Genomic DNA, 22,019 nt, shown 5'->3' with positions numbered 1-22,019 from the left:
TGCCGTACTCCATTTTCTTCCAGAAAAGAACTTAACATTTGGTCATTTCTACTGTTCACTTGTAAGGCAACCTGAATTTTTAGTCTCTGACTGCTGTGACAGTTGTACTATCTATCCTCAATTTAATATAAGAAAACTTTGAAATCTCAATTTGAAGAACTCTCCTGTACTCTGCTTTAGTAATTTCTGAATCAATATGATGTACTTTTTTGCCATAACTCTCTTCTAAAGTGTTTTTGACTGATTTTGTCTCTGAAATTCTCCTTCTTATTAAGATAACATTCCAGTTTACCCGTCATGTTTCATTTAGAAATCAAAAAGTTATCAATTAAGACAAAAACCATCATTCCATGTTGTAGTTATATATCCTTCCAGAGGCAAAGAAAATGGCTTGCAAGTATTTGACATCATTTCCAGCTGCATAAAACAAAGGAGGAGATATACGTTTCCTTCCTTGCTCTATCTTACACGTTGTTGTGTTGTAGAAGCTCATTGCCCCGAGACCCCTGATGTCCTTCAGGCTATTCTGTGGGTACATATTCTAAAATGCTGACATTTATTATTATAAAACTTTGACATTTATTCCTCTCTTATTTATTGCACTTCAGAATGAATCTGTGTCTGGTACCACATCATAATAAAAAATAAAGGCTAACATGTCACATGAGTCTATAAAGTGAAGAATTATTTTAGAATAGAGAAATAAAACAGTTTAGTTTACTTTACTTTTTTTAATATAAGACTGCTAGGAAGGTTAGTGGGGGGAGTTAATGAAATTTGCAGGCCACAAGCTTAATATAAGTTTCAGGAATTCCTTTTTTTTTTTTTTTGGCCTGAAACATAATTCATCTTTGGAACTATGTGTCACTAGACATCAGTGAAGTTATAAGTTCAGCTCATTTTAAAGGACTCCTCATTTCTGTGAGCATTCAGCATTACTTCAGAAAGGTTTTAAAATAGGGATTTATTTTCATTTTAATTGTTCCTTATACTCATAGAAAATCAAAAGAAGACAGAACCTTAGAATGTGTGTGGTTTACCCTTTGTCCCAAGGAGGCTCAGCTATAGGAAAGCATTATTCCTGAGAGACATTTGTCAAAGTTGTACTTAAAAGCCTGCGTAGTACAAGTTTGAACCCCTCTAATGGACTGATTACTCCTTAGTAGTCTATTAATATCTTGTAAACTGTCTCAAAGATCTGGTGCTAGACTGAATTGAGACTTAAATGGTGTACAAAGTAGGCTGGATTTGTCAATTCTGTCAGTTATGGTATCAACCAGTTATGGTTGTTCTGTCTTTAAACATAGAAGAAATACACTAAGAATCACAGAAATACATGCTCTCTTTTAAAACTGAATATAGATCTTTTTTGGATAAGGAAAACAGTATTTTTATGTCTCTGCACCAATGGAGAACCCTGCCTAGAGCCTTGTCCAATATCTTCCTTGCTTCCTACTAGACAGATAAAGAGACGTAAAAGGTATATCCATACCCATTTCAGGAATGCCTAAGAAGGTTCCCAGGTGCTGGAATGCAACTGCCTATCCTGTAAACAGAGAGAAAGCTTCCTAGCGTGGATGTGGTGCATAATAACTGGCAGTTTCAAACAATTCCCACCTGCGGGTCAAGGATCTTCCAGGGACGGCTCCCCTGTAGACAGGTTGCATGCAACTGCCCTTAAAACAGTTTGATACTATTGGTCGATACCAGCAGTTCTGTCATCTTGGCCTCAATGCCAGGAATGTTCCCAGTCATATTTATGTTATTAGTACACATGCAGCCGTAGTCTCACACTGTTGATAACAACTGTTCTCAAGAATTGCTGGGTTTATGTTGTTCTATTACAGAATCATTTTTAAATAGAAGTTCCTGATAAAAAGTGTGTAGTGCTTGCTACACTAAAACAACAGCAGTCAAAATTAGATGGTTTCAAAAATGTGAATCTGCTTCTACATGCTAACTGAAACAACATTTTGATCTAACAGATCACTTACTGATAGGTTTCCAAGTGCTTTGCTGAACTGGGACCCAAATCTTCAAGAAAGAAACTTGGTCTTACTGAAAAACAATTGAATCAATGAATTTTTTAAAATTCCCTCATTGCTTGCTAATATTGCCTATCCTACAAGAACCTTACTATTTCACCAAAATCTCTGAGAATATGAGCTACCCAGGAGTTTAAGAAATCACATCAAATTCAAATCCTTCATGCATATATGCTTAAATAAGAAGTATTTAGAATTAATTAGTTTCAGTTTTCTTTTGCTTTTAATCTTATACTGTTGTGTGTTGACTAAAGCAATTGTTTTTGCAGGTAGAAGGATACAAGAACTGGTCTTCAGAAATTTAGAAAAAATACTTTTATTGGATATATTTTTATAAGTTATGTGCAACATATACATTGCATGATTTTGTGACATAAAGCACTGGAAGGGTAAATCTCTTAAACAGAACAAGACCTTTGTATCACATATTGTTTGTTTCCCATGTGAAATCATATTGAACCAACATAGATAAATACCATTCCCACCCAACAATAACATACTATGTCTCCAATTTTACCCATTCTTTTATATAGTTTCATGTTCTGTCAAAGAATACTCCCATCCTCTTAAATATGTGAAGCACATATGTAATCATCCTTGCAGGTGAAAAGAGACATTGAGCAAAATCAAAACATTGATAATCCAGACATTTGAATGAATTCTCCTCTTTCTTTCTTGCCTTTTATGTGTTTATATTTTAACAGTGACTATGAAAAATGTATCCTTATTGTGTCTCCTTTACTTTTTTTAAATTTCTTTTTTGTCACTGTATAACTATATCAAGAATCCTTGACCCTGCTAGTCAAGGAAGCTAACACAAACCTCAAAACCAAATGGATTTTCCTTTCCTAAGAGCAACAATGAAGTATGTTTCTTCCTAGTATTTGCAATTAATAACTATTGTTCCATGCATTTGGAATAACTCAGTGGATTGCCTTCTTATATATGGTAACTATGTATCTTACTTTTGCTTCACATTGTAATATACTGACAGCAATTGCTCTTTCTAAGGGTCATTTATAACTTGTGATTCATTCATGGAAAGCTACATCAAAACATTCGATACATCTGCTACTGGAAGAAAGCAGTTATACCCTAAGTCCAAAAAATCGTCTTAACAGTGTACTGCAGATGACACTGAGTAATGTAGTTTTGATATATGAAAGCTCACAGAAATTTCAATTTTAAAGAAATAGGACCATAAATATTTCAGCAGGAGGTTTCATAACATATATGTGCAACACACAAAGCATTACTAAATATCCAAAACAAGCTATGTAAGTATAAAATACTTTCTTTGGTCTCTTTCTGGGTCAAATGACAGTGAATGCTCAGGACAATGAAGATCACGTTCCTCTGCATTTCTGCTGTCGATTTGGACACCATGAAATTGTAAAGTTTTTACTCCAGAGCAGCTTCGAAGTTCAACCCCATGTGGTGAATATCTATGGAGACACACCTTTACATCTGTGAGTCACGTGGAGAAGCTCTGTTTTACGTGGTTTGGGCCTAATTAGAAAGCTGGTATTGTTAACAACTCTTTACTGACTTCATCTTCAGTGCGTGTTACAATGGAAAGTTTGAAGTTGTCAAGGAAATAATTCAGCTCTCAGGAACAGAAAGTCTCACTAAAGAAAATATATTCAGTGAAACGGCTTTCCACAGGTGAGATGTTTAAAAAGCTATTATCAATAGAATTCCACTTATACATGCATGCAATACGACACCCTAAATAACAAATGTCTCACCAACAGCCAGATGAGGAACAAAGAAAGCAGTGAGCTTGACATGGATGTTTAGTTTTTATCTTGAGATACTTGAGAGGATATGAAGTAAGAGGTAGAACCAGATAGTGAATGGGGGGAGAGAGAGCAAGCAAGAGGGAGAAAGGTAGGGAAGGCAACAGGTTCGTCAACATCTGTATGAATATTGGTTTCTCTTTCTGTATAGTTTGGAAGCTGAGTTTAGAGCCTGCTCTGCCTAGAAACCTGCTGGAGTCTAGATATTCTAAATTAGAAATGAGGTGGCAGAACACAGTTTGGTCATGATGCTGTAAGTTTGTAAAGCGTTATTTAAGAGGCACTTTGCAAAACAGACTGTATTAATTTTGCGCAGCTGTGCAAAATTAATTTATACAATAATAATTAGAATGTTTCTGAAATTACAGAAATTAACATGCTTTGGTGGATTAATCATGTATTTGCACATTTCTAAAGATCCTTTATTCTATTACTACATTTCTATCTCTGTGTAATTCTTTTTAAATTTTTGGCTACCCGAAGTCCTTTTATGGACTACAGCATTCGCTTTTCCCTTTATTTTTGCAGTGCTTGCACATATGGAAAGAACATAGAACTTGTAAAATTTCTTCTTGACCAGAATATTGTAAGCATCAATCACCAGGGAAGAGATGGACATACAGGTAACATCATCATCCTTATTGTGTATGAGTGCCTATACCAGCACCAAAAAATTTGGAAGCCATATACACAATCAGGATTTCTAGGGTAATTCCCATCATAATTCAATGATCAGCATGCAATTACCTGTCAGATAGATCTCAGCTTTTTTGAAATATGTTGAAGGCTGGCATAGAAGTTAAGAGTTTGGTGAGGATGTGTCAGGCTCATTAGCTTGTATATGAGTAACAAAACCTGATGTAAACTGATTGTCCCATAGTTAGGCTTCCAAGCAGTTTTAAGAATCGGGCCAAAGTATTATTCTGCTAGGATCTGGGCCTATAGGATATAGTGTCCGAAGGGCTGCGTACCTCCATGACCCTACTACAGGCAACAAAAAAAAGAGCCTTCTTTTTTTCTACTTGCTTTTCCTCACGTACAAAGTTGTTAAATGTGATTTGCAGATGGTAGAGTAAATGCTGACATGTTGTGTAGCGGGCAATAGATTGGTTCTTGCAGCATTAATATTTTATTTTTACCTATTGCCTCAGGGTTTTTTTTTATAATATATACCTTCATCAAGGAAATCAATTCATGCTTTATAGTTGTTGCTGCAAATCCTATCATGATGTTCTGGCAGTTGTACTTACTGTGCTTCTCTGATGTTCTAGGATTACACTGTGCTTGCTACCATGGTCATATTCGACTTGTACAGTTTTTACTGGATAATGGAGCAGATATGAATCTGGTAGCTTGTGATCCCAGCAGGTCCAGTGGAGAAAAGGATGAGCAGACCTGTTTGATGTGGGCTTATGAGAAAGGTATATCAATTTTCTAGTTTCTGCTACAAAATCCATAAGAACAGTACAGGAAGGAAAGAACAGTACAAAATAACCCCTCAGTCCCTGTAGACTAAGAGCTCTCACCATCAGCTTTCCAGTTCCTGGCATGAACAGTTATAAAAAACAGCCCTTTTCTTTATCTTCTCAGATACTCTGTTAAACACCAGTTTAATTCAACAGAAACTCAAGGACATGAGTATTTATGTGCTGCTAAAATAGAAAACATACAGGCTGTTCAGAAAAGGTTATTTATCCCTTTGTTATGTGCATGAGGAGTTTTGATTTTACTACTGAAGGAGGCATTGCAAAGAGTGATGAATCAGTCAGTAATCTTAAATTCTTGGAAATATGGTTCAAAGCAAGGCATTTGCCATAGTTCCTGTTATACTGTTCTATATGTACAGCAATGTGTCAGTTTTCTGTCCTGTTTTTGACTCCATGCAAATAAAAAGTTTTATTTCTTCCTGAAAACGTTTTTGATGTTCACATCCATTTATGGATTTCATCGATGTTTGAGAGACATGTATTTATTTGGGATACCCTTCAGTTTATTCTTCCTGGCATTGCCATTCAACCCCTATGGACTGTGGAAGGCTCTTTAAGCAGTCTCTTCATTGCTTTGGTAAAGAAGCAACTCAGCTTCTTTGGGTTAACATTTATGTTGTGATAACACTTCAAAAGTTTAGTTCAAGCATCCTCTGAGTTTGGATGTCCAGAAAGCTGCTATCTGTAAAAACTTGTCCTTGATTTAAATTCCTATGTTTTAGAGAAGTGTTCCATCATGCTGACACTCTTTGGTGTGAGCTCATGTCCCTGGCAGCCTAGTGAGTCAGCAGGACTTCTTTTCTGTTGAAGGTAACTTCTGATAACAGGATGAGAGTCAGCAAGAAAGCCTCTGCCTTGTCTGTTTTCTCTAGCATCCTTAAGAGTTGGAGTTGTAAGGTTTTTGCAGGACCCTAGAAGATCTAGCAAACAACTTTTCCGTAACTTGTGGGCTTACTGGTCTTTCTCTGGCTTATTATAAGCCAAAAAGGTTGTACTTATTAGGGTATTAGTGAGAAATATCCTTAAAGAAATGCCAACAAACTTTGCAACTGAAGAAACAGGAAACGATAGGTGGCATTTGGTACATGATCCAAGCATCATGGCCTCAGTACAAATGTGTATCTTTTCCTCCTCTTCTTGCCTGCTCTCATCTTTGTAAGCAGCGAACAGGAACATTTCCTATCGGCCTGGGTGTACGAATAAGCAGTGCTGAGCCTAGCCATTTACAGTGAGCACAAATCAAGAACTCAAAAATACTTTTCTTTCCCATATGTTTTCTAGGGGATGGGGTAAAATATAAGTTAAAGTTGGAGGATTCTGGGACATTCCCCCCTCCTCCAAAAGCATTGCAGTACCATTTATTATGAGAATGACTATAACATAGTAAAACTATGGCTTTCAAAGGCCTTTCAAAAACCTGATATTGGCAAGATACTCTGTATGAAATTACTGAGGGAAAACTCATCTTTGAAAGGTTTCGAAAAGAATTTTGAATGTTGCCAAGCAGAACTTTGTGCATCAAACATCCAAGAGAATGAGCACGCTGTGCATACACCACTCTCTTCTGGTTCCTGGCAAAGAAGAATAATGAGTATAGCAACTGCCTACAGCAATGTAGTGTGCAAATTTTGTCCAGTTTCAGGCACGAGAACTGAAATATTTTCAGGCACTGGTCGTCCTTGTAAGGCCTATTGAAGACTATTGTCAACTTCCATTTTAGGATTTCTGTAGCAGGGTTTTTTCTATTGCCCTATATCACATCTTAGGATTAGGTGGGCTCATGAAAATAATATGTTTGTTTTTATTGGCAGCTATTTCCCTATATTTCTGTGGTTAAGAATCATAGTATGTTTCAGATTAGCGCCGCTGTACCTTTGTTTATATGTTTTATAGGCACATTGTACATTTTTTTTTAAAATCCTCTGATTTTGTATATATAAAAAAAAAAAGACAACCGTTGCATTTACCTGCAAATCTTTATATTTCTTTTTTCTTTCTTAGGTCATGATGCCATTGTGACCCTTCTGAAGCATTATAAGAGACCTCAAGATGAATCACCCTGTAATGAATACTCACAACCTGGAGGAGGTATGGTCTGAGAAATCACTTTATTTTCTAACTGAAGGGTCTGATCCAAAGACCACTGAAGTCTCTGGGAATGTTCCACGGATGTCAGGGAGCTTTGGATCAATTCTGTCTGGCACAAAGAAAATTAGCATCATGAGAATCCCCATTTTCTAGGTACCCTCTATTTATGTCAAAATTCTTCCTTTATCTTAAAAGAGTTGTCACTTTATATTACTCACTAGAAAGAAAGCTAAAAGCTGTGAGATGCAGATCAATCCCTAGTAATCATTACTCATACCTTTTTATATCCTTAATACCTTGTTTAGCCATTCTCTTTATGTTGTTTAATTAATTCTGATGTTTCTTTGATTACTGACATTCAGTATATTTCTATACTCCGTCCCCTTCATATTTTTTAACACCTTTGGATATCTAATTCCCCTTTGGAGAAAATGAATTACCCTTTTTGCTACAAAAATACTCATTTGTATTTGCAACTAAAAGACAAGTAGCAAGACGAACGTTGATGTAAGCACTTGATAAACAGAACATTTTGCAGTGTGTTGAGAATGCTGTCTACAGAGAGGGTGAAAATGTTATACATTGCAGCTTGTCCAGGTCATTGACTCCTCCTGCCATGGAAACAGGAGGAACCCTCCAGTCAGCAGCAGGATCAATCTTCTTCCTACATTTCCAGCTCTGCAGAGCTGTTCCAGATTCAGGTTTAGTATCTCTCAAGTGTATGTAAATCTTTAGGGGACTAAGTTTAATGCATGTATTGGAAATTTATTTTGGCAAGCAGTTAACACACCCAGACAGATTTTTTAATGCTGATTGTTAAAAGAACTCAGCTCCCACTTGAGCAGAAAAACAAGAGAGTAAATTTTTGGTACATGGAGAGAGCTGAGGTCTTTTGGAAAATCTAGTCAGTGAACTAAACAGTGCAATATGCTTGCAGCCCAGTTGTCGGAATTTGTGAATCTGATCTGAGTTCCTCTACAGAATCTAGCTGATATAAAAGGCTATGTTGGCCTTCTTCAACACCAGTGAAAGTCAGTATCGTTCTACAGCATTTAGTGAAACTATATACAAATTACTTTCAAGAATGCAGCAATATAATGCCACAATCATATCTGTTTGTGTGCTTATGTGTATTTTCACCCCCTTATTTTTCATTCTTTAAGCAATCATTGGCCTCATTAATTTATCAGTACAGATGCTTGTTCTTTCTTTGAATTCCATAAAATTCATTCTGTTCTTTTATTTCAGATGGTTCCTATGTGTCAGTTCCATCCCCTCTAGGAAAGATTAAAAGCATGACTAAAGGTATTCTCAATGGCAAGGGAAAACTTGAACATTTATGGTCTTTTTATCCAAGGTGTTTGTCAGCTTAAACATACTACTCAAGATTCATTATTCCTGCAATTTTCATTGTTCAGAATTTTAATAATGTGCATAAGCACCAGCTATATTTCCCTAGGATAATTTTAGGAAACAATATACTTAGCTTTGTTGCTCAGCATCGTGATAATTCCTGTATTTATCTTACTTTTATTTACTTAAAAAAATTATTTATTTTTATTTCTTCAGAGAAAAGGATGTGAATGTGAATTAGTACTAATTAAATACACACATATACATGAATGCAAACAAATATTGTATTGAATTCCACTGTAAAATGTCTGGATTACCTTTACAAGAAAAATTCTGTCCAGAAATAATTTGTGTTAATCTGAAACACATGTAGATAAGAGTTTCAGATGAATATTTGTACTTTAAAGTATTTCATTTTTCATGGTGCTTTCAATTTTCCACTTCAAATATTCACTCTGGATATAATCAAATCCTTACATCCTTTATATAGCAGCATTGAGATGTTCCATTTAGAAATATTCTGATAAACTTTATAGTAATAAACCAAAAAGATCAACAAGGTAGAGAAGTTTGCTAAATTAAGTTGCAAAATTTAGATTCCACATGGCACTAAAGAGTCAGTCAGATCTGGAATAACATCCCCTGCATCAGTAATGAGCACTACCTATACAGAAAAAAAGGAACTAATTCTCCGTATAAAGAATTTTATGCAAACATGACATGATACAGGCAGAATATGCTTATGGGACAGTGTTCATCACTGATAAGATTTTAAAGCCAAGAAAGCCCAAGGCAACTGTAGCATTGCAAGTATTTGTCTGTTATTGGGGTTTACTGTGGTTACTGAAAGAAAAGGGAATAGGATTACCAGTCAACCAATTTACAGGAGGAAAATCAGCTTTTACTGTGCAATGGTTTTGTGAAGTTAAATGCTTATATTCTTTCCTTCCCCATGACCCCGCATTTTACAAATAGAATAAGTGTTTTCTTTTGCAGAAAAGGCAGATGTTCTTCTCCTCCGTGCTGGTTTGCCATCACATTTCCATCTTCAGCTCTCTGAAATAGAGTTCCATGAGATTATCGGCTCAGGTACCAGAAATAAGAATGTATTTGTTTTAAATGTCTGATGTTCATAATAATTTGTGCTTATTTATTCTAAACCATTTTAGGTTCTTTTGGAAAAGTATATAAGGGACGATGCAGAAATAAAATTGTTGCAATCAAACGGTAAGTTTATCAGACTGTTCCATCTTGTTTGGTTAATGACCTAGTTTGAAGTATTAAAAACCACCATATTTTATTATATTTTTGCCTGTTTTCTCTCATGTAAATTCTAAGCTATCGAGCCAATACCTACTGCTCCAAATCTGATGTGGACATGTTCTGCCGTGAAGTTTCCATTCTCTGCCGACTGAATCATCCATGTGTCATCCAGTTTGTCGGAGCTTGCTTAGATGACCCAAGTCAGTTTGCTATAGTCACTCAGTATATTTCTGGAGGATCGCTCTTCTCCCTGCTTCATGAACAGAAGAGGTATTCTGCTCATTCTCTGCTTAGGCTTGTGGTACAGGATCCAGAAGACTAGTAAACCTATGCTGATGTAAATGTTATTCATTTCAGTATAAAACAATACAGAAGGGAACACACTAGAAAAATTTTAGCTTTGATTCAGATTATTTGTTGCACAAGGGAAATTAATAAGTAATCACAAAATTGTTATTTAGTCATTATTTTACATTATATGCATTTACATTACATAGATTATATAACATTATTTTGTATTTAAAATGGTTTTAAAATTTCCATGATTTACAGATAAAAATAATTTACAGATGATTCTTGTCTGTTTATTAACTTTGAGTAATATTATATCTTTTTCAAAATACAGAACCCTTGATCTGCAGTCTAAATTAATCATTGCTGTAGATGTTGCAAAAGGCATGGAGTACCTCCACAATCTCACACAACCAATCATACATCGTGATTTGAACAGGTAAGTTTCTTTCTTTACCCCAAAAATTCAGGGAATATGAAGCCACAAAGCAACAGTGGTGGTCTGCAGTCTCTTATTTGCAGACCACTGTAACTGTGTGGGATCTCATTAACACTGATGGAGCTTGGAGGAAGGTCTGCTTGCATCAGTTGGACTGGGGAATTGGGGCACAATGCTTTCACATTCACCGGAGGCTTTAATATATTTTAGTTGAATGACTTGACAGACAGTAGTCAACTTCATGCTTATAATAATTTCACTGACAGATATCTTATCTGAAATTTACAAAATATTTATACCCTATTTGCATACATTAGTCCTGTGGGATAGCCTTTTTGCAATTTATATAATGTAGTATATTTCCCCAGCATAATTTTTTTAATCCAAAGCATTAATAAATTCATTTCACCTACTTTTGTCCCTCTGTCAAGTGCCTAATTTAAACTAGTCACTAGTCCACCTAAGGTCGATGCAGAAATGCAAAAAGACTTCCAGAAGGCAATCCTTCCCGTTTGTTTTAGGTGCCTGTCTTGAAAAGGGAGGAACCTTGGATGAGCTTGTTACAGGGAGAGGAGCAGCCATCTGGTTTAGACTAAGTGCCTAATGCTGACACTCATAGAGGTATGGTAGGTAAATCCCAGCCCAGGTGTCAGCTGACAGCGCCACCGGCCAAGAAGTAGGACACAGTCTACATGAGTCAGTTGTCCAGATTTCCTTCTGGAAATGTAACTGGATTGAAAAAAACTCAGTGTTTTTATACAAACCAATGAGAGTCACATTTGCTGAACTGTAATTGTCATTAAAGGATGCAACTGCTAAAAAACAGTATTGTCTCGCGTCTGGCCCACCAATGTTCAGTCTTTGTTAGAAGCAGGAAATATCTTCTCTACTGAGTGGAATTTTTTTGTGTCTTGTCTACATCAGAAATCACTCAGACTAGCCATTCTGCACTAACTTCTGCTTTGGAAAGGGACTAACCAAAAAAGCCTGTAGGTATATTTAAAGAAGAGCAACCAGGTGAAGAAAGTTAGTGCTGAATAGCTGTTGCACTTTTTAGCTGCAGTAGTTTGCTTGGAAACAGCTCCTTTGTATGTATGAGCACTGTGACAAGAAAGCTGCTACAGAAAGAATTCTCAAAAAGCAGAATGAAGTGAGTTACAAAATGTTTGGGTTTTTTTTTCAGTGTCAGACATACACCTCTTCATTTTCCACTAGCTTAACTACTTGTTTTTAAAAAAATTACAGAAACGTTCATTTTTTTTATATACCTCAAGTGATCAGGCCTATAGAGTTGTGATGATATAAGTAACATTTTCCTGCATCTTGCTGAAAGTTTTCACTTCCTAATGACACTGATAGCTGCAGTGAAAGATTCCTTGTGAAAGACACATTCTTTTGGAAAAAGGAAATGAGTTTTTCCCTTTGCTAGATGAAGAAATAAACTGATTGTGAGACTATGCCCAGTTCAGGGTTCTGGTATGAAATTCTGAAAAAATATGAGGAAGCAGCAATTTTCTGCACATTGTTGTTGGCATTTCCAAGAGAAGAGCGTGGCTTGCACACATGAAAAGTTCTGTTTTCTTGCTCCAAGTGTACCTACACTGACAGCTCTACAAAGGACACCTATGAAGGGAGGGACTTCAAATGTAGCGTTTGTCCTTCATAAATGGGAAGTTTCTTTGGATCTGAAGCATAACAAGGACACAGTATGTGTATATATAAAACCAGTCACAGGGATGCAAGCTGAAGCCCACCAAACTCAGTGTCCTGTCTCTGGCAGTGGCCCATAATGACAAATCGGAGAGCCAGGCATGTATATAATGATAATGTCTTGAATTCTCTCTCAGTGCCCAAGAACTTTGGGTTCAAAAGGGTACTTTCAAAAATGAGTACCTGCTCTCGAAGTTATTTTTTAAATGAAAGAATAACTCTATTTGTGGTTATGAAAGAAAAAATATCCTTGCAGACTGAAGAAGAAAATCAGATCACTAATACAAAAGAAACTGCACATTTCTTTATTTTAGTCTGAAAAATGCAGTCTACAAACCAGATCACTTCAAGCCAGTCTTCTGGGATTTATGTGCCCTAGGTTAGCAATACTAGCACAAATTCTGCTTTATACTCTGACTGCAAATTTTAGCACACTTTGCTTTATTCATCTACTCCAATGTATCAGTGCACCCATCTGCTCATATTAAAACTGCTACAAGCACATAAAAATGGCTACTGTTAACCACTGCCAATTACATACTCAATTACTTTATTTAAATGTGCAGATATGATGTTTCTGTATGGATATGATAAATGTATGATGTTTAGAAGAATATTGCTGATATGATATATTCATCCATGTATATTGACTATATGGATGGTTAATCTAAGTATATTAATATAAACCATATTCTGCAATTTTACTGTAGCAGAGCTACATAAAATTTGTCTGTCAGAGTATTTTAAATGCACTTTGGATTGACTAAATACTTTCAAAAACGCTGTCACTTATCAAAATTCTTTTAGCCTAAGAAAGCCTGAACCCACATTTCAGAGGCCTTTGAAATGCTTCATTTTGACGTTTTAAACTATTTTTTCTATTCTTCCTAGTTTTTTAATTCTTTTATTCTCCTTCAAATTCCAAGTTTTTAAAATATAATTCTAGTTATCAAATAAATCTCAAAAAATAAAAATGAAAAATTCAATGTTTCATCTTCATATGAACAAGTAAAATTTTGTTGACAGGAAATGTCTGTTCCCCACTTTTTATTCAATAATGTTAAGCTCCATAAAATGTTCTGCATCAATGTAAAATGAAACAGTCCATTAAAATCACTTATTCAAACAGTTCCATTAATTAGCAGGAGACATTAGGACAGGCAAACTCTTAAGCACAATTCAAATTCTCTTCTAATATATTTTGAACTAATTACAATTCATTATCAAGTGATTTGACTGCAAAGCTTTGTAGTAACCAGTTCTGAGTGATTCGGGAGGAATTCAGGATTCAGGGAAATCTTAGAAGGGAAAGCACAAGCTGTGTATTCTTGACTACATTTGAGTGATGCCTGCCTGCAGCGCAAGCTGTCAGCACAGTGCTGATCCCACGGGAATCCTCCTTCTGAGCAGCGTTAGGCCTCTCCGAAGCATGATTGGGTAGGCAGAGATGTCTCGGCTGCCGCTTTTGCCCACAAAGCCAAGATGGGCAGCAAGCGCTCCCCGAAAAGCCCCATGCAAGCACTCCCCGAAAAGCCCCATGCTGTCTGCTCTGCGGCACCTCACCTGCCCTGGCAGCAGCAGTCACAGGGAACCCCAGCCATCAGCTGCTCCTGACCAGGCAGTGCTTCACTGTAGCAGACGTTGCACCTCTTGATCCCCTTACAGCTTCGAGTGCTCCCACAACTGCCAGTGAGACGTCTGGTCTCTGATTTTCTGGTGTGTTACTGGTGCCTTATACTGTTGTTTTCTAGTCTTTAGGGGTATATCCTGAATTAAGTCAGCTTTTGATAATGTTAACTAAGGCTTCTTCAGTTTCTGTCTCCTGGTTTCGCTATTTTTCCTCAATGTAGAGTATGCTCAGTCCTGACATCTTGTCATTATGAAGACTCTCTAATTTTTTAATAACTGAAATGATGAAATGCTGAACATTTAATTCATTGATTTCTGTCCTTGTTGACTGGATTTCCCACACAGGTAAATACTTTCTTCCACTGTTCTGGAAGGATGGATACAAATACTTGTTTAATCTGTTTCGTTTTTTTTCATTTTCCATTTGAGAATTCTCAGTTTATTTTCAACATAGCACTGTGCTTTCATATAATACCTTGTCACTTTCTTTCACTACTTCTTTTCCTTTTCTTTGTTTGTTTTGTCTTTTTTACTTTAAATATTTTCCCATAATCTGTTTCTTGATTTGTTTAGCCCATTTGTTACAGATAAAAGCGTCTCTGATTAGATCACTTCTAAGAGCTAAAATCTAGTGCAGGTCAGTGCACTCATTCAATTTCTTTGGTGATACTTGAGTGGAAGCACTGAGTCCTTGGTGTATGCAGAGAAAATCTGTTCTTGCTTTACTAGCTATGAAAATAGTCTCAGGGCGTGCGTATTTCAGTGAAGGGTGGTGAAATACCTAACTGTATTGGATTAGGAGATTTTAGATGAAAATGCCTCCTTTTGCTAAAGACAAACCATGATTCTTGGTTCTGCTAGCCCTTTAATGCAAAAGGCACATCATTTGAACTGCTGATGGTTGGGCTTTCCTCTCACACAGCATAGCTGTGCACTGCTTTGAACAAACAGCCTTCTGCCTTTGATTGTCATCTGTTCTGCTTTTACAAAGCGTCCCTTGTAAGTCCTGAGTATTGAGATGGACATTCAGTTCTTCAGTTTTGGCCCAAGTCAGGATTGCTAACAGTTTCTGACTAGATACCTTTACTCTTTTGGCAAATGGATCTTAGCCCATCTTGTACAACAAGGTCTTGATTACGAGCAAAGAGAAACTGCTGATATTACAAACTTTCAGTACGTTAAATTGTGAGGAAAAGCTTGGCACTGGGCAGAGCTTTTCTATATTATCCTTTCTTTCTCAAAAAAAAAAAAAAAAAAAGCTGTTGATAACAGCGATGTGGCTCCACCAGTCCTAGAGGCTTTTGGAAATGTTACAGAAAAAAAGCTGTTTAGACCAGACCTTATTAGTGAGTGTCCAGATTTTAAAGTATAAGGTGGCTTCACTATGATTTGCTGTGCAGAAAGCAACCTGGATCTCAACCTACAAAAAAGACAGGCTGGAAGAATGTCTTCTTACTACCTCATTTTTTTTTTTTCCAAGATTGTACCTTCCTCATTTCTCCATTGCATACTATCCATGTCCACCACCTGTTCTCCTCCTTACAGTCAAGGTTCCCTTCTCCTCACCCCCCTGGCTCTGACTTCACACACCCTCCACTTCCTCACTGAGTCTCCTTCATATACCTGCATCCTTCCACAAGTTTCTTTCAGGCCACCAAACTGGAGCTCAGAGGAAGATGCTTTCTTTTGAAGCTGTACTTCTTACCTCAGTTGTGATGCAAGCCGAGAGCCCCATGTCTGAATGCTGCAGTCTGTGTAACTGTTTTAGGATAGCAAAGATCCAGACCTTATGCTTTGTCACTAGTAGCTGTTAGAAAAATAGTTCTGCACCGAAGGATTTTAAATAACTTTTTCCACAAAAGAAAACCCAAAACAGTATCTCACTAGAAAGCCAAAAAGCATATCATTGCCTCACAGAACTTTTACCAGATCATATTTGTGAGGGTCAAAAGATAATTTGCTATAAGGACATCAGTTGATGTATGGTGCTGAGAGTAGCTTAACTTCTGAAACTTTTTAGTGTGAGAGCAGAAGTTGTGTTTTCCGCATGAGTCCCAGTCAGCCCACAGGCACAATTACTAGATGAAAATCTTTACGACAACTGAAGAGAAAGACCAAGAGTGAAATTCTGACCCTCTTGTGTTAAGTTTTGCCAGTGGCTTCACAGGAGCCTTAAATTTTTTTGCCTTAATTTTTCACATAGCTTGTAACCCTCTTTGTGAGTTCTGAAATTTAATGCAATGCACATAATGCATTAAATAAATCTGCAATATGGCTTCACAGAACAGAGAAGAAAATGAATCTTTCATGTCTCTACCCTGGAAAAGGGGTTATCCTTCCATTTTGAGAATAATTGGGATTTTTATTTTGCTTTCCAGTTCTGGAAAAAGAAGTTCTGACAGCTATCAGCAATGGTGACATGTATCAGCTTATTACTACTTATACCGTGGTGAGGGATTGTAGCCACAATGATTATAGCACTTTAATAAAAAAAGAGACCATTGTAGTATCAATTTAATTTAAGCCATAACAGCTGAACATGGTTAGACCAAGCCTTTGAGCAACTAACCTTCATTTGATGGCTCTAACTATCTGTAAAAGTTTCTTAGAGCTGGCTTAGTGAGAAAGATGAAAGAGAGGATGGAAGCCTGGTGGTAATGGGGATGGTGTCTGCAACTCCTCTTTGTTATAAAATCCCTTATGAAATCTTAAAATAGCAGTTGCCTCTCATTAAACCCACAGTGTGTTAAAGGTAGAAGGATCTTTTCATGGTCCTGTTCTCTGGGAAAGGGACATGCATTGAATGTGCTTTGCCTGCCTCTTGTCCTGAGAGGGAGAAGCCCTTGCATCTGGCAGGCCCGCAGAACTACTTGCTTTTGTAAAAGCCAGGATGATTACAGACTTCTGATTCTTTTCTTGTTTTTTTCTTTCCACGGTTTCATGAAGAGAATGATGCTTGGTCTCACTATTTCAAACTGTGTGTGGCCTTAACAGAACACAATTAATTTCTGATTCTTCTGAACTCATTATTAACCTTCTGTCAGCTCAGATCAGATCAGATTTATCTTGCTGTATTTCTCAAAAAAGAGGCTTAAGAGTTATTTTCTCATCTGTGGTTTTCAAATTTCCAAGTGCCATTGAGGCAATAATAGAGTTTTTGAGATGTACCTCCCAAGCCTTATTTCTGTGGGTTATATTTTTTGCTTTAGAAAAGAAAAATTAGTAACTGTAGTGTTCACTGGTGGTACCAGACTGACAAAACCCTTCCAGAGACTACCTCCTGCTTTCAGATATGTCCATACACTCAGCACCCAGATGGGTATTTCAGCATTGTTTTGTCAGAAAGACTTACGCACGCCATGCATAGAAAGGGTCTGTTTATTGATTTCTTAGCTTCTCTACAAGACTGTCAGCCCAGGTCTTGACTATGTGTATCGTCATGTTGGGTTTATTCAAGGTCTATACAATACTTAAGTAGATTGAAGTTGAAGCTAGGGCTCAATACATTTTATTCACATTGAGAAATGGTGATAATATTTGTCCCTGCTGACAGAGGTCAAATTTGAACCAAGACCACAGAAAAGTCTGTAGTTTTGTATGATTCATGTGCCTACATTCAACCCAGGGTACAGCTTTCAAGAGTCTCTCTAGTTTATCCTTGCATTTGATTACTATTTTCATTTGACATCTGGTGGGGGTCTCAAAACAATTCCACATGTCATACTTAAATCACTTAAATATTTTGATGGAAAGCATATATGGGAGCTAAAATCAGATTAAAGATAAACTAAAAGAGTCATGGCTACATTGTATGAACCCACTACACTTTTATGATTAAATTTATCATCCCAAGGTTTGGGTTTAGGTGAAGCCAGAAATCTTGAAGACAGTGATTTGTGGGAGTCCTGATTGGGAGAGCTTAAATTTTTTCTGTCCTAAAAACTGTTATCTGGTGAAATTTGTGTTCCTCACTTCACTATTCTTTCTCATATCTACAGCTCTAATACAGGCAAGTTATGCTTTTTTGTTGAGACCATCAATATTACTTTAATTTTCCCTTCATCATGCAAGCCATTGCCAACTTTTTAATTTCTTTGTTTTCATATACTTTTCACTCTCCTGAATTTACTTGGATCAGTCAACATTTTGATAAATACCATGTAAACATTGTTGCATCCACATTCATACACTTTTATGTTGTAATTTGCTCAGCCCTTCAAAAGCCATGTGCTGTGAACGCATAGTGACTGGTGTATGAAAACCTTCATCTTCAGAGTTACTGGAAGCATGTGACCTAGCTAAAGCATTTTGGGAATCTTTCCCCATATTGCCAGTTTGTTTGAAAATCTGTGTTTGTGATGCTAATTTCTAAAAGCCTTACTCTTTATTTGTTGCATGCAACTGGTGTTTTTCTGCTTCCTCTTGTGTGTTCTTTTCTGAAAATTAAATCAATTGCAATAGCTTCCTTGAATTAGCTAGTCAGTTTTCAATAGATTCTATATACACTTTTTCTGCTAAATGTCATTTTGCATGGTCATGCTCTATATTCCTGTACTGCATCTTAGATATAGTACATGTCTTTCAGTAGCAAACATTTACATAGCAAGTATTTTGTCTTTGTCCCTAAGCATGATTCTGTCCAACTTTTATAGAGCTGTAAAAGATTGTAAATGTGGCAATAGCTCACTTTTCCAGTTATTTTTCAAGGTTTCCTCTCTCATCAAGTTTCTGTACCAGGTACAGAACCTCCTCTTTTATCTAGCAAGTGTGACAGTAATTGAACAGTGTCTTGCTGTTTCAGCTAGATATCCAGCTATACCTAGTTAAGCGTGGAAGTGGGGAGATGTTTTTCCAGCTCTTTTCAGCTTTTCTGGTTGCTAGCGTCTATGGCAGATGTCCTGTCCCTGCAGCAATGTGTATTTGCATTCTGTGGTAGTATCACAGTGGTTTGAAAAACAAATGAATTAGTGTGTAAAAACTCAGGGTTTTCTTTTTCTCCTAGAAAAAGTGATACTCACCACACTTCAGCCTATTTCTGAGCTGCCTGGAAAAGTACAGCTGATTCCTAAATTGTGGCTCTGTTAGCATAAAAGACTAGTGCAGTCGCACTGTGCAGGATATGAGGGACCACATCCCTGTGCAGAACTGATGCTGCTCAGGGCAGCCTGTGTGCAAAAATGTGCTCGCAGCAGCGGATCTGTTGCATGGCTCTCACTCTCCTAATCCCCCACATTTAAAGATATTTTAACTCCTCTTAGGCATGTAGATCCTTCCCTGCTGATTAGAGTGTCACAGATACCTTCTAAATAATCCTAATTTGTGCTGCATCGCACTGCGTTGCTACCTCAGTGTTATGACTTCACAAAATCTTGACATACTTGAGTTCATCTTTCCAAATTGGGGTAAATGTAATGTTTTGTTTAGAACACACACATTGAGTTCCTTTTTCACTTGGCTGCTGGCTGTGTTTCATCTTGATCAAACACAGAAACAAACAAAGAAAATTAATCAAAGCTTCAGTTTTGTTAATTCCTGGTATCTGTTCTTCACAAGTTTGCCTTCCATTTTCTATTTTATGTACTTACTACAAAGTGTCTCCCAGGAAACTGAGATCTATAAAGCTTTTTCAAAGTTTGAAAGAAAAGCTTACATCTCCAGACATCCTTCTAGCATAATAATGAATTTTGATCCATTGTTACTGTTCTGTCAGAATAAATGGATTTTATTGAGCCTTTTTAGAGAGCCCAGAAATAAATGTTAGCTCTCCTGTACATCCTGAACTATAACCATGCTCACTCTTCACTGAGCATATGCTTACTTCTTTTAGTGGTGACTGATAGAATACTGCCTGCCTCTGCCTTTGTAATCATTGTTTTAAAATCACAAATTCAGAAAGGCACACATCCCACTAAAAACAGTGTGCTTCAGCCTCCGTCGTCTGAGGAAATTGGTTCTCAGGAAATCAGTCTTTAGGTCATTTATAAGACCCGTCTTCATCCCTTGCACCCTGCCAGTCCTGGGGAACACTCCAGCCAAGCAGCCTGATCAGGCCACACCAGTGTCTTCTTCCCAGTGCGTGAGATAGCCCTGTGTCTCCCTGCCCAATGAAGGGAGTGTTGGGGATGCTGGATTTCGGAGCAAGGAAGGCCACAGCTGAGGAAAGCATCCCTTCTATGTACCTTTGACTTCAGGTCCCTACTCAGTGGCACTGATTTGGCAGCACCAGGCTTATCCTGCTCTCTGCTGTTCCCAGTGCCACCGGTTTTCCCCAGAAGTCACCCTTCTTGTGAGCTGCACCTGGCTGGAGGCCCAGGAGAGATGCTGCTGCCTTGTGTCGCATTGAGATTTGAGAGAGCACCTCAGCTTCAGGATAGTGTGAATGGAAATCCCAGCTGGGGCATCCTTCATGTTAGGAGGTTTTCTTTGGAGTGTTTCCTCTTAAAACAAAAACACAGAAAAAAACAACCATGAATTACCTGCGTCTTCATGTCAGCCACAGGCTCCTCTTCCTTTTGCTCTGTCTCCCTACGTGAAAAGGGACACATAACCACCTGTTAAAACGCTGCCTTCCAGGTTTGGTCACAGCCACATATCTACCTGGAATAAAAATTAGTGAAGCAGTCAGAAGAGTAGAAAGGGATAAAGAGGAGCAATCCCATTCCCTACAGCCACAAAAAGGAGAAGCAACATCTGTGTTTCTGGCTAGAGTATGATCCCAAGATCAGATGGGGGAGCAGGCAGGAGGGAAAGGAAGAGACAGAAGGTCAAGAGACAGTGTTCTGACTGGACGAAAATATGACTCTGCTATGCATGGTAGGAAAGTGAAGAGCTGCTTTGGAAATGCATCAGACATGCTTCCCTGCAGGTGTAGACAGGCATGACTTTCTGTCTCTGTGTTGAGGTTGCTGGAAATGAAGAATGCCTGTGGCACTGCATCTGAGCCAAGCAGTTTGCTGACAAGGCAGAGTGTACTGAACACAGCGTTGTATCAACACACGCACAGCCCCAGCGCCAGCCCATCTCCCAAAGGGAAAATAACATCTGTCTGCATCTGCCCAGGGAGTCGCTGCTCTGGGGCAGACTGACAGAGGTGCTCGCCAAGGGCTCCCCTCCATGGGCCCTCTTGAGCCACCCTGCCAGGGCATCCCCAATTCAGTCACATCCTCCATCTCGAGTCCTGAATGCAGCTGAGAAATCATCACTCAGCTCAGGCCTTATCTCACCATTTTGAGAAATTACATTTATGTTTATGGTGCACCAATCTTCTGATTTTTATATTTCTATAAACAGAAGAGAGAGCAGGGAATCATAGCAAGGGTTTTAAGTCAGGATGTGTTGTGTTAAACTATTAAATCTATTTCTACACCTGAACAAGCACCACAGTTAGGAGAGGTGTTGAAAACCTCAATTTGCAGGGAGCTCTATGGGACTCCTGTACATGAGTCAAAGGACAGAGACTGGCTCATGATTTATTTAGCCTGCTTTCTCTGCTACACACAGTCTGGTAACATGTGATTCAGAAACACTGCTCAGGGTTTGGAAGGGCAGCACAGAGATTTTTTTAACTGTTTTGAAAGCCAGACTCTTTAATGTGAAGGCTGTTCTGCTCACATGTATATGTTTTTGCAGAAAAAAGTCAATATTACAAGAAAAGTAATTTGGACACTGATGAAATCAATAAGTACTATGGCTCACATCAGAAGTTTGTATAGAGTAATATCCCCTGGAATCAATGCCCATTGCAGGATACAACCATTTATAATTTCATGCTGATGTTGCAATGATCCACTGCAAGGTTAAGAATAAAGGATCTCCGAAGCTGTAAATTGAGTGAAGTGAATCAGATCACCTTTTAGTCTAACTAGCAGCTATCCTTACTTGAAAACTATTACTCTTATTTTTTGCAATTTACTGA

At 37.7% G+C, this 22,019-nt stretch overlaps 1 protein-coding gene across 1 annotated transcript in view; it reads left to right on the top strand.

Moving 5' to 3' along the window:
• Positions 1-22,019, top strand: part of LOC309590380 (serine/threonine-protein kinase TNNI3K) — a gene marked incomplete at both ends in the record, with an annotated part of 95,859 nt that overhangs the window by 26,269 nt on the left and 47,571 nt on the right. The window contains 10 exons of the mRNA XM_082311514.1: positions 3,370-3,514; positions 3,606-3,710; positions 4,373-4,467; positions 5,116-5,265; positions 7,333-7,419; positions 8,668-8,724; positions 9,769-9,861; positions 9,942-9,999; positions 10,111-10,305; positions 10,661-10,765. Of these exons, the coding sequence (XP_082167640.1) occupies positions 3,370-3,514; positions 3,606-3,710; positions 4,373-4,467; positions 5,116-5,265; positions 7,333-7,419; positions 8,668-8,724; positions 9,769-9,861; positions 9,942-9,999; positions 10,111-10,305; positions 10,661-10,765 (1,090 nt within the window). The remainder of the gene's footprint in view (positions 1-3,369; positions 3,515-3,605; positions 3,711-4,372; positions 4,468-5,115; positions 5,266-7,332; positions 7,420-8,667; positions 8,725-9,768; positions 9,862-9,941; positions 10,000-10,110; positions 10,306-10,660; positions 10,766-22,019) is intronic.

This window comes from Platalea leucorodia, assembly GCF_965183815.1.
Source record: "Platalea leucorodia genome assembly, chromosome: 5".
Taxonomy (NCBI): Eukaryota; Metazoa; Chordata; class Aves; order Pelecaniformes; family Threskiornithidae; genus Platalea; species Platalea leucorodia.
Note: the sequence above shows the minus strand (reverse complement) of the source record. Positions and strands in the feature narration are given on the sequence as shown.